Source organism: Catharus ustulatus, chromosome 1 (genome assembly GCF_009819885.2).
Source record: "Catharus ustulatus isolate bCatUst1 chromosome 1, bCatUst1.pri.v2, whole genome shotgun sequence".
NCBI classification, from domain to species: Eukaryota; Metazoa; Chordata; class Aves; order Passeriformes; family Turdidae; genus Catharus; species Catharus ustulatus.
This window is the reverse complement of record NC_046221.1, coordinates 63,029,375-63,047,398: the sequence shown is the minus strand read 5'-3', so window position 1 is coordinate 63,047,398 and position 18,024 is coordinate 63,029,375. Positions and strand designations below refer to the sequence as shown.

Genomic DNA, 18,024 nt, shown 5'->3' with positions numbered 1-18,024 from the left:
GCACACTTCATATCATAAATGATGAAAAAGGCTTATACTCCAACAGCTTTGGTAATGCCCTACAGAAGGTACTGTCTTGGAAACCAAAAAAGCAGTATCACTGACATCTGAACATTTCAATATCTGAAATGTCACTGCATTGGTTCCTCTAGCAGTAGCTAACACTGCACATTAAAGCGTTTTCATTCTTTTACTACAGGCTGCCCTGAGGTTGTTTGGACCCTGAGGTCTCTCAAGTCTTTAAACACAGATACTTATGTGACAACAAAGTACCCTTTTGGCTGTTGGTGCTGACTGAGGAACAAACAGATTTAAAAAATGCTCAGTTACATAAAAGCAAACCTCAACACAAGCTGTCAACAGTAATCTAGTTACATCAGCAAATAATGATCTGCAAAGCCTTTATGGTCATTACAGCAGTTTTCACACTTCTTTTGTCCAGGATCTGTCAAGGCATCATAATTAGTTCAGTGGGTCTGATGATCCTTTCCAAGTACTGTTTTCATTCCATGAATTGTCATCATCCCTATTTGTTGCTGATAAATCAACTAAGTGCTATTTAAAAAGAAGGAAAAAAAAAAGAAAAAAGAAAAATAAATAAGAAGGGTAGATGCACAGCTGCAACTATTTTGTCCCTCCACAAGGAAACATCAGACCACTTCCAACAGAGATATGGACAATGTGAACTAACCTGGCACACGGCATAACTCACTATAATCTCAAAGATTGTAATCAAGCACTACACCATCTTGTATGTCTGGAAAGACCTGTGTGAACCAGGACACTAGAACATCTAGGCATGGTAGTACAAGTAACAAAGAATGCACCACTACCTCAGGGCAGTGATTCCACTGTCATTTCAAAGGCACACCTACATCTTAAAGTGTCCCTTGACATTCCTGGCCTGGGCTTCACATGTTAGACATGTGGGAAGAAAAGGGTATTAATATTTTTCAAAGTCCAAGATCAGTAGTAGTGAAATATGCTGAAAATGGAGGGCTTGTAATGCATTTAGAAACACCTTCTGCTAGAGTAAGGAAAAGGACATTTGTGAAAGCTATCATAGAATCTGGGAAGTCATATAATCTACATGTGGACTTGAAAACAGGAGACTAGATAGCACAACACCTGCAACTACCTGGTAATCACTGTTTATATTTTTGTTGGAGTGGTTAATCTCAAACCAAAGCACACAACACACACACACAATATGACAAAACAGAGAGTCAGTCACGAGAACACTATACATAATATTTGCAGAAATGCATTTTAACAGCAGTATTTGCAAGGTCTGCTTCAAATGCCAAATCGGAATATGCTTGCTCAAGATGAGAGCTAGACTTAATTGATTCCAAGACACTGGGTTCCCAGTTGCAAAGTAAACTCATGTTTCTGTGCTGGAAAACAGTATCTCCCCCCTCTCATAGAGAAAAAATAAATTGATGTATTTGCAAAAAAAACCCTAATTAATGGCCAGAATAATTGAAATGTATTTCAATATAGGCTACTTTCATCAATGAATGGATTCAAAAAAGTGAAATGAGATTATAAGCACGCTAAGGAAGGTCTATATGGATAAATTAGGAGCTGCATCCACATTTTGGAAATCAATCACCCAAAATGCATGAGATGTTGAGTGATGGAGGCATGGTACACACCCATACCTATTGCTACACTCCACTAAAGCCTCCTGAGAGGCATGAACATTAGTCAGTGATGCATATCTGTATCAATTAGGTTTATGTGGCAAATCTTGATAGCTGGGGGCAGGGGAAATGGACTGCGGGAATGTCATTGTGAGAAGATACCAGAAAACGCCCCATGTCAGGACAGAACCTGACAAGACTGACTCAAAACTGGCAAATGCTGAGCCAGGGAGGGTGGCAAAAAGTCTGGCACAACCACAGCAGGCAGGACAGAGGAGTAAGAAAATGTGAGAAAAGTGATTCTGTATACAGGAAGGTCAGTGAAGAAGGGGTAGGAAGTGCTCCAGGGCCAGTGCAGGGACTCCCCTGCAGCTGTGGTGAAAATCATGGTCAAGCACATTGTCATGCTGCAGTCCACGGAGATCCAGTGAAGCACACCTGCAGCTCATGGAGGACCCCACCCCAAAGCAGGTGGGTAAACCCTGAAGGAAGTTGTGAACCCTTGAAAAACCCAGGCTGGAGCAAGCTCCTGGCCTGAACTGCAATCCCATGCAGAGGAGTCCACATGGAAACACATCTTCCAGCAGGACCTGTGACCCCGCACGGGATCCACACTGGACCAGCCTGTTCCTAACGGACTTTCATGTGAAAAGGACCCATATGGTGTAGCTTTTGAAGAATTTGAGTCTATAAGAAAGACCCCATGCTGGAGCAGGAAAAGGGTGTGAGGAGAAAGGACCAACAGAGAGGAAGTATTATGAGCTAATTGCAATCCTCATTCCTTGACTCTCTGAGCTGCTCAGGGGAAGAAGAAAGAAGAATTGGGAGTAAAGTTGAATATACAAAGATGGGAGAAGTGAGGGCAGATGTTTTTATGGTAGATCTTACTTCCCATTATCGTGCTCTCCTTAATCGACAATAAATTAAATAAACTTCACTAAGTCAAGTCTCCTCTCTTCTTGACTGTAACTGGTACATGACCTCCCTGTCTCGATCTCAGTCCATGGAGCTTTTAATCTTATTTTTCTCTCCCATCTTGCTGAGAAACGGAAGTGATAGAGTGACTTGATGTGTGCCTGGCAGCCAGCAAAGGTCAAACCACACATTCATTAAAAGCAGTAAAACACTATGAGTCAAAAACTGTCATGGACAAAATAAGACTAAATAAACATCACCTGTACAGGACAGAGTAGCCCACCTCAATTTCTTTTAATGAACCGGAACATATTCTTTATTATCCTTTCAACATTATTCATCAGTGAGGCTGTTTCTCTCTTCTCTTTGTGATGGAATGTCAAGCCTTTCTTTCCTATATTAAGTCAGTCTTCTCATTATCTTAAATTAAAGCAAGTATTGAGGTAACTTGGTGTTTTTTTAAGAAAAGGTAGCCTTTAAAAGCACAAGCTCATGTGCATAAAAAAAACTGCAGAATGAACATCTAGCAAATTCCTGATTCTTAGCCAATTCACCTCAAAACCTGCACTAAAAAGAAGTCTTTCTGACTTAGAAGAGATGAGCTTTTGCTGATACCTTGTAGCACACATATCCTGGAAATTAGCAGGAACCCCCCCAGTTTAATTAAATATTAATTGTATTAAAAATACTGCAAAATATTGAGATGTAAATAAATACTAACATTTTTACTAAAATAAAAGCTATGAGCTATTATATTATCCTCTAAACACTGTAAGCTGGTAGCTGAGATACAGGTAGAGGCTTGAAACACAGCCAGTATTTTGAGAGGAATGGTCTTGCTCTCAGACAAGTCAAGAGAGCATAGGAAATTTCCCACTAAAAACAGATAACTTCCTATGTGTATGTGGAAGATGTTCTAGTCTGCTAACAATTAACTGTACTACCAAAAGCATGAAACTGTGACAATCTCTACAGGCGAATTTCAGTATTTACTGCACATTACTGTCTTCTGTTTAAGTTGCTGTGTGCTTTTTTTCTAAAGATACTGGCATAGACCCTACAGCAGGTTACTCCGTATTTCATAGGAGCAGATTTTATTCAAAAAGGCATACTTGTTCACTACAGCAACAAAAAACTCAGCTCCATGTTCTCTTCAAAAAGCTTAGCACTATGAGATCCTCATGGTGATCTTGATGACTACCTCGAACTATCTACGAGCTCAGACACAGTTAATGCCTGTCCCTCTCAGCTGTAGGCTAATATGCATCCCCTTTCATCCAACTTTTCCAAATTCAGCAGTCAATTTAAGCCTTAGTACATTATGCAAGTCTCTCCCTTGTTAAACAGTCCATTCTGTTTATACTAAAAGAGACAAAAATCAAATAATGGTGCATTATTTTCTCAATTTCTGCTAATATGGATACTACCAGTACCACCACAGACAGAACTCAAACTACATTTTTTTAAGGGAAAAAACCCTACTTCTTCATATATTTTTCTTCAGTTACCATATCAAAACTACCTGCATCAGATTAAGGCTCTCTCTGACAGAGGCAGCATCATTCTTCATCTGTCTGGTTATGAAAATAAATTACCTATTCCTGTGGCTGAAGCAGAAACTTTCAGGATTTCCTGCGTTTTTTGAAAGGATTGATATGTTTGTAGAGAGTATCATGAAGTGAGAGATGTGAACAAGTGCACTCAAGCTACCCATATATGAACCACCTTATGATAATTCAGAACAAAAATGTAGCTCAGAAGGCAAGCAACACATTATTCTTCAATTGCTCTCCTGCAAGAGAAAAATGAGGAAAACTGAACCTTCCCACCACCCACTCCTTCCCCATGCATCTCCCCTAAAACAGCCTGCTGAAATTGGCTTCAAACATCTACTCACAACTGCCTTCCTCCACTGCAACTTAGGAAGCTGTAACTTACCAAAGCTTTTTGCACTGAGGAGTCACAAGATTTCCTAGCTTTTACCTTATTAATATTTATTTCACAGCTGTATACACACTCAAGAAGCATTTAATTCACTTGTTCTGTCTGGATGACTCAGACACAGAAGAAGTAAACTCCTACCTGTTATTGTCCATAGGAACAGGCAGAGAACACCAGGTCTAAATGCCATGCTGCACCAGGAAGGCAATGACTACTGCTTTTCCGGCCGGTCGTGAGGAAATTATTGGTCTCAATGCTGGGTTTTTTTCTAATATTGTTTAGTGCCCTGCTGTGGCCATCAAGCACTGAAACAGACAGCACAGGAAAAAATAGGTCAGATGTGAGCATTAATTAGAATGTCATAGTAAAAGACAATAGACAGGTGACATGCAGGCTTTATCATTACTTCCAGACTTCTTGATGGATGACATAATAGATCAGGCACGCTGAAGATACAGAACCAGTTACCCACCTGGAAATCTCTTTCTCTAGAGATACAAAAACACCCCAGAAATATTTGCACTCTTGGGCTCCAGTACCTCAAACCCCACAAATACTCTGTGTGCAGTTACCCAGATCCTGGTTTAGCTGCGACTTTAAACTAGCAGGTACTTTTAACTGAGGACTGACAGACAGCATTTTCCATGCTAAAATCCATGCAGTGTTAAGTCAGCTTTTGAGGCAGTGCTCAAACTATTCTTTTCCAGCTATCAAGGCAATGCTTGCAGATACTACTCCATTATTTCTAGGGAGACATTCTTTGTCAGGACACTAAATTCTAAAAGTAAGGTATCCTAAGCAACAAATAGATGTAAGGAATGAATAGCTCAAAGCAACATTACTCATGCAAGACTCATGCAAGGAAAAAACTAGTTTAGCCAAACTCCCCCCACACAAAGGATCATAAATGGATGCTTGACCAAGAAACACTTCTGTAAATGAAAACACAGGTAGTGTTTTTTTTTTTCAGTGGACAGCCCTCCTCAAGGCAGAGTATCACATGTTCATTACATGACTTTCATATTTCAGCTGCCTATATCTCCATATGATAGAAGTGCTGCTAACTGGCTGCTCTTGGCAGGTTCCTTGACACACATAATTTTATTTGATGAAAGATCATCTAGGTCTTTTCCCTTGCAAAAGGAAAAGTAAGTTACCTAGACAAGCCAGGGCTGACTGTTCTAGAATAGAAACCCTAGCAGCTCAGCAGTTGGACTTTTGCTCTCTGAGAAGGGATCCTTTATAGGTGGCATGTCTCTAAATCACACGAACAACTGGATCCTGATCTGCAACTCGCACTTCTGTGACTGACCACAGCTTTTCCAAAACAAGACATGTATTTATCTCAAGACAAAAGGGACCAGATGTTTGTTTTAGATGTTAGCAGTTCTATCAACAGCTGAGCGGATTAACTGACGGAGTAAATGTTTAGTTCATTAAACAGTGTGGCTGCCTTCCTGAGGAAGCCAGACCAGCATGAGCCAAGTGAACAGGTGGCTTAAGCTGATACAGAGTATAAGAACTAAAATAACTAACAAGTTTCAAAGACAGCAATGGGCCTCAGCTAGCTTCAACCCACACTTTCCACCCCAGTGACAGAGGGCACCCAGTGTTGTGATGCCGGGATTATACACCAGTCATGGGAATCATATTGGTATAGAGATAGAATTGTATATTATCACTGCTACATTTTGCCAAGTATAATGGATATATGCAGTGTGATTTTGGTATACTTTATATTGCTTCACTAAATGAGAAATTACATGTCACAATATCTCCAAATAATTAAATCTGATATTAGACATTGCATGCTCTACACGTGGAGCATCTAAATGAGCCTGGTCAAAGAACACTGACAATTTCTCCTCAAGCCTGTAGTACAAGCATTAACTTTGCTCAAAACACAATCAAAATGACTACAGAACATGACTTGAGCAAGGACTGTTCCAAGTACAAAAAGATAAGGCTTTGGGCAAGGTCCCCATAAAACACAGAGATACTACTAGTAAATTTCCAAAAGCCTGATACTTGACTTCTGTGAACTTTTTTCTATGCAACATAAAACAAAATCCCCTTCCTAAGGCAGCTGCCTTAGTGAAGAGTAAGCTGGTCTTCCAATCTATTCCTATGCTGCACAGTTAGAAAAATTATCTCTGATCACAAAAAACAAATAAAAAAATCAAACACACAATACCATATGGCTTCTAAGATTATGTTATTTTAATATCTGTAATTAAATGTTCTCTCAGGAAGCAATTCCTCACATTATACACATAGATTTGCTCCTCTGTAACAACTTTAGTAAAGCTTGACCTGAGAGACAGCAAAAGATTTTCTGAATGCTTCCAGGTATACTTCTATGATACAAAATTTTCAGCAACAGGGCCATTTTTTGCCGTCTTGCATTACCGAATTGCTCTTCTGTCCTTCCATCAATTATAAACTGAATTGGTTTTGTAGCAGACAAAAAGACCAAAAGTTCTTATTTTTTTAAGTCAAGTCATTCTAAATGTTCCACTTATGCAGCCACTGAAAGAGCAGTGTCAGGGTACAGGACCACTGGCAACAGAAGAGAAATGAACACTTTTGCACAAGAGGGAAAGAGTCAGCCCTGAAGGTCCAACAGCATGGAGCCTTGTCTTCTGATTTCATTGTAAAGATGAAGCAAGCTGAATTGTTTAATTCCACACTGAAATGAACTATGGAGATTAACACAACCCATCCACAGAATGGCTGAGGTTAGAAGGGACTTCTGGAAGTCACCTTGTCTACTCCCTGCAGCTCAAGTGGGCAGCCTGGAGCTGGCTCCCAAGCACCATGTCCAGACAGATCCAAGGATGGAGACTCCATAGCTTTCCTGGACAATCTGCCAGTATATGGTCACCCTCACCATGAGAAAGTCTATTAATCCAGATCTCAGTTACGCACACAGGGTTCTCCAGCTGAAAAGAGATGATTTCTTAAGCCTTTCCTTAAGCTGAATCCAGCAGCATACACTTGCTCATGCACATTTATTCTAACACATTACTCAAAGTGATTCTTTTTATTTGGTGTTTTATTTCAGAACATTCAAACTAAACCAGAGAGATGTACAGAGCATGCAATTTTTATAGACTTCATCTTTCAATGGTTTTTGAAATGTTCCTGTGGCTTTTGAGAAAAAAATCAGAGGAACAGAAGGACCATATGTTCCTACTAAATATTTCCAGCTTATTAGCACAAACCCCCAAATACAGCATCCTTGAGGGACAGAAGAGATATTAGGGTAAGACCACAATTTCACATACAGCCTTTTTCTTGTTTCTATGGAAATCCTTCTAGACTTAGAAACGTTGTTAGCCACAAAAAAAGCATCATTTGCAGAAGTTACTACTGCAGATCAAGGTTTCAGAGGTATTGTGCATTTGCTGTAACCTTCACCCATTCCCAGAAACAGACAAATGGACCATTCACCTAAGAGAGACTTTTAGTTCTTTAGCCTAAGGAAAAACACATCAGGCTTGGTATCAGAACATCACGAGGTCAAGATTAACCACAACCACAGGCAGAAAAATAATTTGTTTACTTTACAGGCCTTTTCCTCTGCAAGGCCAACTTTATAATCTCACTGTCACTAAAAAGAGACAAGTAGCAGCTTCTCTTTCCTATAGAATAGCTCCCTGAGGAGTCCACATGATTACTTTTAGCAACACTAAGAAAAACACTGAGAGATGGTGCAAATGATCCAGACTTTTTCAACATTACTTGTCCAAGGTTCAGGAAAAAAAAATCTTGAAGCACATGGTCATGGATTTGTTTTTGTTTGGTGTTTGTTTGTTGCTGTTTTGTTTTGTTTGTTTTTTATATTTATGTTAAGAAAACACGACTTAGCAAAGCTACAAAATACCAGACTTTTGACCACATGTACAATCTTCATTGAATCCTGATGGGAGACACCATGTGAGGATGCAGGGAATGCACAAAAGCAGCACTGTGTCCTCCCATGCTCCTTTGTGGCTTCACATCTATTGATGTTTAATTTCCACATAATAAAAGAGCTCACATTCACTGCAACACTAGCTTGTGCTCCCTGATACTAGGATCAAGCCCAGACACAAAGCACACCCAGTCACAATTCAGTGCACAGCTTCTGACCCACAGATGAGAACAAAGCTACCAGACACTGCACGCCTTCCTAAATTGTTAAAACAGTAAACAGAGCTGCAGTGTGTGCATGTAATGCTCCTCTTACTTTCCCCATGATACTTTTCTGTTCCACACAAGTGCAAGTTTCATCACACAAACACAAGACACAGTAAAATTTAAGGTGGCCAGCCCTGAGATCCCACCAGTTAAAAATAACTAAGGCCATGAGATTAATTTGCTAGCTGAATCTCTATCCTTCACATAGAACACAAAGACTTATTTTTATAACAATACAAGCAGACAGCATTGCTGGTAATTACTTTGGCATTTCTTGGCTCTTCAGAGTTCAAGTCTGACTTGTACTCTTAGCTAGAAGTGGGATGGTAGTCTTGAGCAGCAGGTATGGTGAAAACAGAGATGCATTATACATATATTGCCTTACTTTGAAAACTGTATTTTTCTGTTCCAGCTGGCAGCTTTTGGCAGTGCTCCAACCAACAGGATAAGGAAAAATTCTGAACTGATCCTTCTAAACAAGCACTTCGACTTCAAGATCTTTTATACATATGTGGTTGCTAATCAGGACTACAACATCTTTTCATGGATAACACATGAAGTACAACAGACTTCCAAGGTAAGGAATTACCTTCATACTCCTCCTCTCCTCCACCCCAAATCTCACTCTGCATTTTGGTTCATCTTCACTTTAATGCAGACTAAAGTAATCTTCTCCCATTGAGAGAGAAAGGGGTCAGCCAAGCAGAACTATATTGCCACTTCCTACACATAATTAGGCCAGGGCCATTAGCAGAAAGAACGTGTACAGACTGAATTACCTGTGTCTGGGAATACATTCAAATCCTTCAGCTGCAAAACTGCAAATAGAGCATAAAGGAGTATGCTGGTGCTCCACAAGAGATGTAGCAGAATCTCTGCATGCCAACAAAATCAGAGATAAGGACAAACGGTGTCATGAAGCCAGTCAGAGAGCACTACCAGGCAGCAGAAACTTCCAGGAGAATGAGGGCCCTGAAAACACTGGGCCCAGCCACACTGGCAACTGTGGGAAAGGCAGGTAGGAGCTCCTTGCCTCCTTTGCCCTTCTGGTTATTGGCACAGCTAACGAACATTCTGGGAAAAAAAACAAACAAACAGGCTTTTTTGTATTTAAAAAATATAAAGCAGACTGGCTGAGTAAATGAACATATAACCACACCTAATGAAAGTGTCTATACACATACATACACACACACACACACATTTGTCAGCATTTCTATTAAATGTTATGCAAGACAATCCTTCAGGAAATCCACCTCTCATGAAGAATTCAAATTTCACGATTATAAGCCGTACCTTTTTGACTAAAATTTTGGTCTGAACCCAGAAGTGCGGCTTATAATCAGGTGTGGCTTATATATGGACAAAGAACGAAAAGCTGCTGTTTTAGTTTGGAGGACAGGTGTCTGCTGAGAAAGGCAGGAGCTTCTCTTTGAAATGGAGAATGTAAACCCCCTCCCTCCAAATTATTATAATTTTGAAATCAAGGGGTTTTCAGGCAAAGATATGGGAATTAGGAATAACAGTTCTTTTCTAGGGAAATTAAAATAGAAATACAGTACTACAAAGAAACAAACTCCAAACCCTGACAGAGTACAACCTGACACCCCGTCAGGCAGGGTGTTGGCAGCAGTTTGACTAAATGGTGGTTGCATCATCCTGAAGTGACAGATGTGATTCAGTTGGAGCAGTGCTCCTGCAGAAGGTGCAGTTTCCTTCTGGAGGTCCAGTGGTGATGTGGAGAAATCCAGTTTTCCTCTGGAGTCCAATGGAGAAAGGAGCTTCCATAGTGTCCCAAAACCTCTGTTTTTATCTTGGTAAGAAATGTTGGGTTGGAGCAACTTCCAATGGATTGCAGTAATTTTATCAGTCCCACAGTGGGACTCAATGGGCCATTAGCAGAAAATGACTCGCTGGAGGAAGGATGGGTTGTGAAAAGATAAAGAACAATGCCCTGCCTGATTTCAATGGATAGCCCATTAGCAGATAATATCTCCCATGGAGATAAGGATCACTGTACCCACCCTCAACAGAGAGTGATAGAATAGATACCTTTTATCACACTGTATTGTAACCCAAGACAGTTGCCGACACTCGGACGTGTGGCTTATAAGCAGGTGCAGCCTGTAATCGTGAAATTACTGTATTATTTTATCAGTTATGGTACCTGCATTATTACCTGAGACAGTTACTTAATAGTTGAGCATTTACATTGTATAAATACTGCAGAAGGAAAGAAAATTAAACTTCTTGCTAGTAGCATTTGTCCCTAGTAACAGAGAGAAAAACTCAGGAGATGTGCAGACACTAGGACTTCTAACAGTAACACATGCTATATGAAGACACATCATCAAAACAGCCACAAGTTAGGCATCTAAATAAAGGAGATAATTTTCAAGCCCTTCAGCAGATGTGGAAGATATTGCAGAGTCATCAATGCTTACTACCTGTGCAATGTCACCTTCCTCTCACACAATTTTCTAACTATAGGTACCTATACTCAAAAACAAAACCATGACTTCTGATGGAATGTTATTGCAGCTGTAGGACATAGCTTAATCGCAAATGTCTCTCTGCTTTATTAAGAAGGTCTCCTGCAGGTCTTAGTGAAGGCTGATATTAGACTGGTATTACATCCCAACTCCAAATCAATTTCCTCAGTCAGGTCCAGGGCACAAACAACAAGTTAATGGTGATAAAACAACAAATTGAATAGCTGAATATAATCTGCCATGTTAAGTTGGACTGGATACGTGCTCCACTAGCTCCATTGGTAACCACAGCTCTGTCAACTACTAAGTGACACCAAACAGCCAGATAAAGAGAAAAGAACAGTGTTACATAGAAAGAACAGTTTTATTCTACAAGATTTCAGCAGCCTTCATTTCAACTGCTGTGGAGAGTGCAAAAAACAGTGGAAATCCTAAAGGTGAGAGAGTTAGCAGGGTCATATGGGGTCGAGAGCTATTGACAAGGAAGGAAATAATATTTTAAACCCACCAATGAATGGTGGAACTGCTCTGCTAAGATATAAAAACACTACAATTAGTGTCAGGATTGACATGTTTCAGGATTGTTACTACTTAATTTTTAGTACAAACATTTGCGTAGCCCTAGGGTCAGACAGCCCAGCAAGGAGGGAATGATAATCAAAAACTAACCCTTAGGAAAATTAGTAGCACAGAGTGAGATCACTAGACACCTGAGAGCCTTTCTCTCCCCACGACAGGCCAGACACATCAAAATATCTCCCTTCAGAAGGCAAACTGTTGGACAACTCCTCTCAGTCTCCATTTGTTTTCCATTTTCACAAGGACATAGAGGAGAGAAAACCGGTGAGGTAAACTTCAAACACTAAATGAAAATTAAGTGAGACGCATAAAGGGAGAGCTTCAAGGAACAAGATGGTATCTTGTGCCTTCCACAGCACAGAGGCAAGACCTTGTGTGATCCTCTGGATTTTCATCCAGCCTATCACTATCATTAGCCTGCCATGAAGAGTAGTTCAAAATCAATCAATCTATCTATCTATCTATCTATCTATCTATCTATCTATCTATCTATCTATCTATCTATCTATCGTCTAGTATTTAACTACTTTTTTTTCCAACAGGAAAATAGGTCACAGAAGAAGACTATTCAATGGGTGTACGTAACACCAGTTTTGAGCTTTTGATGGAAAAAGCAGAAAGAGTTTAGCAAACTGCCTGCAAAAAAGACACAACTGCAGAGAATTCAGTTTGGAGAATCCAAATTTGCTACTGCCCAACTGCTGACTGAAGGCCTGTGTGACAAAGTCCTGCGGTTTCAGTCAACTGCCTTGTTCCTTCAAGTGCCATTCTGGCAGAAAGCAATCACATACAGCAAGCTGCACTGCACAGCAGGCTCCAGCTAGGTACTGAGGCATCCCTGTGCAGCAGAGAGACAATTTGCAAGTGCAGGTTGATGCTCCTGGAGAAACTTGAGGAAATTAAAAGGAGAGGTTGAAGAAAGATTCTCACATGGATAGTTTAATCTGGCTCACATAATTGCACAGAATACAAGAATGTATTTATTTTGCACTTGCTCAAGGTCAAAAAGGACTATACAAAAACTACCAAAAACTTTGCTATAGCATTGAGCTGAAACTAAGAGCAATTTTTTTCTACTTAGAGTCTACATCCTAAAATTAAAAGGAAAAATTAATTAATTAGAATTCATTGTTGAATTCCAGTTCTTAGGATTTTGACAAATTTTCTTAAAGTGCCATTTCCTGAATTACAGGATTATTGAAAAAGTCTCAGTCTTCAGTAGGAAAAAAAATCTCTCTCTACTGAAGAGAAAAATGCACAATTTAAACCCACAAGATTCATAGTTTTCATAGATTGGTCAAGACTTTAAATGCTGCCCTTTTAAAAAAAATTAAAATCATGGGACAAAGTCATGACCACATTTAAATCAGCGTTAGGATTTAGAAGATCTCTTTTATGATAACTTGAACTGTTGGAATTGTTATTACCGCTATTTAGTACCTAATACTTAAAAAAAAAAATTAAAGATGACTCTTCCTGTAACACAATCTCTACCTAGGTATCAATGCTAGTATTTGCAGACTGGAGGCCAAGTTTGCAAAGATACTATGGAGGAGCTCCGAACACTGATCTTGGAAGTGCTGAACATAGGGATGATCACACCTCAAAGGAAATTGCAGACACTTTCTATCTTTGAAATGTAGAGGACAGCTGTCACATAAAACATGAGGTTGTCTGAAAAAAAACCAAGTTTATAATCTCAGAAAAAGCAACATTAGCTACAGAAAGAGTCGCAAAATCTTCTATGTTATTGTCCAGTGCAATTTGCTGCACTTAAATTAATGACTATGTTTTACTTTGACACTCTAGCTCTAACAGCACTCACAATGCAAACACTGTGGAGGAAGACAATTCAAACTACGACATTAAAATTTAAGTTTTACTGTAGAAGTTCTCTGTACCCACTCCCCTTACTTTCTGATTTATGGCCTTCAGATGATAACTACTACCTTCATTAATGAACAAAACAGTAATAGTAGAAGAAATAACAGTCTGACCCTTGAAGTCAAATGGATGCACTAGGATTTTAGGTAATGCTTTTTGCATCATGCTATGTTGTGATAAATTCAGACTTAGAAGTGCATCTAATTTATGAAAGTTTTCAAAGCTGTTCACAGATTGATTGCCAGACACTGGATCAAGCAATGTAAGTATTAATGTCAATAAAGTTAATTTCTGAGATTAGAGTATTGACCACTCAGTGACTGCCCGAGATACAGTATCACACTCTGCAGGAAAAAAGCTCGCGTAAGGGGCATGGCTACAACACCAGATAGCCAGAAAAGCACAAATCTTCCAGATGAAGTAAACTCTCTCCATTTGTCTTGCTATTTTAACACCTTCAAGAAAAGAGCTTTAGTCAATTGGATGCTGCAAATCCATTTCTAGACATGGGGAAGTCTTTTGACCCATATGATGATGTCAAGTTTTTATGTCCATTATTGTCTGTTCTCCTGATCTTGCCTGATTTTTTTCATTTATGTACCCTTTAAGCCATTCACTGATTTTCACCAGAGAAAAACAGATTACTAGAAGGTAATTAAGTTCTCATGACTTTTGTAAAATAAGCCAGGCCAGAGAAGGCAAAACTGCAATTTGAACATCTTTAGGCTCAAACCTCATACAATATGCCACCCAGTTTCCATAATTGAAAATGGTAGCCCATGATGGTGGCATGAAATCAGTCCAGTCTGTGGAAAGAAGAAGCCACATGGCAAAAATGCAGAGGTACAGGGAAAGACAATGAAAAAAATCCAGTTTTGACCTCAAGACACAACTTTACAGAAATTTTCATTGACTCTGCTGTTCAGAAAATCACTTGCTTGGAATAAACAGCTAAAGCACATACGCACACACACACTCCCTTAAGATGCAAACTTCTGGAGCCCTATCTCAGATAACCGAGCACATTTTATTTCTTAAAATCCGTATGTATTTCACTAGGGGAACTCCTTGCAACATGTAAAACAGTTAATTGTGCAGAGGAGAGATTTATCAACGAAAATGCATCAGGACAGGAAGCAACCTTTGAACTGCCTCTTCACCAAGGTTAACTAGCTGAAAACTGGCATTAGACTAACAAAATTCATATCATCTCCAATTGAACTGACTCAATTCCAATCTGGTCAATACAAAGTCACATCATCCTGAAAAATACTCAGTGGTCATACCCTGGCATCATTCAGGAAGAGATTAGATGCTTAAATGGAAAAGCAACTATATCTGCTGTTAAATTAGATTTTAAATTTGTACCAGAAAGACACCTTGTGACAGAAATTGAAAGCTAACTGCCAGACAGAAGGAACGTTTTCTCCCCATGGGTACAATATCCATTACAATGGTTTTTGCTTTTTCCACGATTTTGAAATTGGAGACTGCAGGATATGCAGCACTTGTTCACAGCTCTGCCTTAATCACCAATTTTCCATTAAGGATTTACATTTAGTACCTAACATACTAACATACCAAAACCAGCATACATAACCTTTCCCACACACTTTCTTAAAGGAAAGATCTATAAGCCAAGTCCATACCACTGGTATGTGTGGAAGCCCACAGAAAGCTTTCTCCAACGTTACAGAAGGTACAGCTGGAAAGGGTCAGAAATATTCCACCTGAAACAGATATCGTGTCTTTGCATATGGTTAGGACAGAGAATAAACTGGTTTTAAAGCATTTCTGATGAAGATTTCAGGTTCAGAAAACTGTCCATGGTAAGTCCTCCATCTCCACACCACTGAAATTAGCAGCCTGCTCAGAACAGCATCCAAAACCAACACGGTGAGAGGTCAGCTTGCAAAGCTGAACCAAACTACAGCCTCTCCAGGTCACCAAAACTTCACCACTTCGCGCAGTTCACTAAAATCGACAGAATTACAGCTCACTGATGCACAGCTAGTGAAGATGAAGCAGATTAATAGTTGTGTGTGTTCTCCGTGGAATGTGAAGTTTTCAGAAGTGTTACAGAAGCACTCCTGCAGCCCTCCACCACAATAGTCCTCAAAGGAAATGGTGGGGAAAAGACTAAACCGGACAAGCAACCCTCATTCACAGCATCCTCCACAGATCACCATGACACAAATTATCTTAAATAATGTAAAATCCAGGCTATATGGCATTCTCCACTGCCTTGTGCTTAGGGGAAAAGCATCAGACCAAGAAGCTTGTACACGCCACTCTCACCTTTACCTGCACCACGCAGATCCACAAAATGCTGAGCAGCTCATCTCCCATCGTGTAAGCTACCAAAATGAGTACAGACAGTATCACCCATTAACTCTGTATTATGCCAGGTTTTTAGAGATTCAGATCTGGTTAATGCAATTTCTAACTGTGAAATACCAATCACAACAGTCAAATCTTGTCAAACACAAGGATACTTACATGACACTTACATGAAATGAACAACCCTCAAAATTGTGTGGCTGAGGATCAATCTCCAACTACAAGATACTCCAAAGTCAAAAAGAGATAGCGAACCTACCCCAAAGAGTTTAATATATCAACTCCACTATCTTGCGATGCAGTGTGAGGAACATGAAGTGTTCCTACAGTATAAACAGATAAGGGAGGAACAGAGGGCAAAGCAGTTTGCATTTCATTTTGTTCCCTCGACTATCTGACTATTCTGCAATAGGCACACGAAGGGGGTCAGGAGAAGGATGGAAATGTTTCTGTATAGAAACCTTAATGCAGATAACACCCAAAACTGCAGTGATATAAAAATCACTCATAGCACTTTCTCCTGTTTAAGCTCTGTTCTACTGCTCAAAATGCAATCTAACAAAGCATTTCACATTAGCATCATTCTCAGCAGACACAAAAATACATGTCCAGGCTGTAACAAAAACACACTTTGGAAGAAGACTGGAGGGCAGCTTGGCAAGAGTAATATTCTTACATTCCTTGGATATATATACATATCAATATATACATAATACACACAGAAAAAAAACATAAAGCTGATCTCGAATCAGACATAGCTAAATGCACACGAACACCTAGGATATATCCTATCAAAACTGATCATTCATACATAAATACTTATTTTTCTACACGTACATAAATAAATACATCTATCTGCCAACTAAACACCAACGCACACACACGTTTCCCAAAGCACCCGCTGTTGTATCTCCCCACGCCCCCGGCCTAACAGGTCGCACGGAACACACACTTTGCAGACGGGGGAGTCGAGGAGTGAAGGAGAACTCCCTGCAAGACCGGCTGGCTCATCGCTGCCGCTGTCCCGCAGCCTTCCAGCCCGGTGTTCCCAGCCGTGCCACAGCTCCTTACCGCGGAGCCCGGGCTGCCCAGAGAGGGCGGCTGCCCAGCGCTCGACTCAGGGAGCGCCTCACCCCTCGCCCCTTCCCCACCCTCGCCCAGGCCGCGGCGGCGATCCCATCCCGTGGCGATCCTACCTAGCGCAGGGCAGGAGCCGGCGCGGCCCCGCCGCCGCTCCCTCGCTCCGTTCGGCGGCTGCCGGCCGCCGGGAGCGGGCGTGGGGCCGGGGCCGAGCGGGGCTGGGCAGGGCGGGAGGGGCCGCCGCCTCCTCCCCGCCGCCGCTGACTCAGGAGCAGGCGCCGTCCCTCCACGCCGCTCCCGAGGGGCGGCCGCCGCGTTCCGCGCAGGATCGCTGCCCACAGAGCCCGCCGGGCACGCACCCCCCCCGCCGCGGGAGCGGGCCGCACCTGTGGGCAGCCGCGGCTGCCCTGGGCACAGCAGGGGAGGGGTGGGAGGCGGCTCCCGGGCGGGGAGGTGCGGTCGGTCCAGCTCCATGGCAGGAGGGAGTGAGGGGGGGGTTCCAGCCGGCAGCAAGCGGAGGAGGTGCCGCGTCTCCATCTTGAGGAGGGGGCGAGCGGCAGGCGCAGCCCCCTCGGCACGGGTCCCGCTCCCGCTGCTGTCCTCCCGCCGGCGGGACAGTGAGGGGGCCGTGGCACCTTCCACAGTACTGCACCGACAGGGTTTTTACTGCCCCGTGGAGGGAGAGCAGCGAGAGGTCTCCCAGGTCCGAGGCGAAGGGGGAAGGTGCTGAGCCAAGGCGCTGTAGCGGGAAGGCAGCCGAGCCCTCTGCCTCACACCACTTTGGGTACCAGCGTCCGAAAGGCGACCACGGCATTGCTGTTGGTCTGCCAAGGGGCCCCGAAGGTGGGATCCCACACCCAATCCCTGCCTGCGGCTCTCCCTGCTTTTGCCACCCGCGCAGCTTTTCGCTGCTGTTCCCACGTGCAGTGATTTGGGGACCCTTGCTGCTGGTAGGGATGTCCCAC

The 18,024-nt window shown here is 41.7% G+C and overlaps 1 protein-coding gene across 1 annotated transcript in view; it reads right to left on the bottom strand.

The window, feature by feature from the left end:
* LOC116994161 (dyslexia-associated protein KIAA0319-like) overlaps positions 1-17,247 on the bottom strand; it is an 83,493-nt gene extending 66,246 nt beyond the window's left edge. The window contains exons 1-3 of the mRNA XM_033055680.1: positions 17,176-17,247; positions 9,464-9,758; positions 4,644-4,807 (exon numbers count right to left, since the gene is read on the bottom strand). Of these exons, the coding sequence (XP_032911571.1) occupies positions 4,644-4,692 (49 nt within the window). The 5' untranslated portion in view covers positions 4,693-4,807; positions 9,464-9,758; positions 17,176-17,247. The remainder of the gene's footprint in view (positions 1-4,643; positions 4,808-9,463; positions 9,759-17,175) is intronic.
* Between the last annotated feature and the right edge of the window lie 777 nt (positions 17,248-18,024).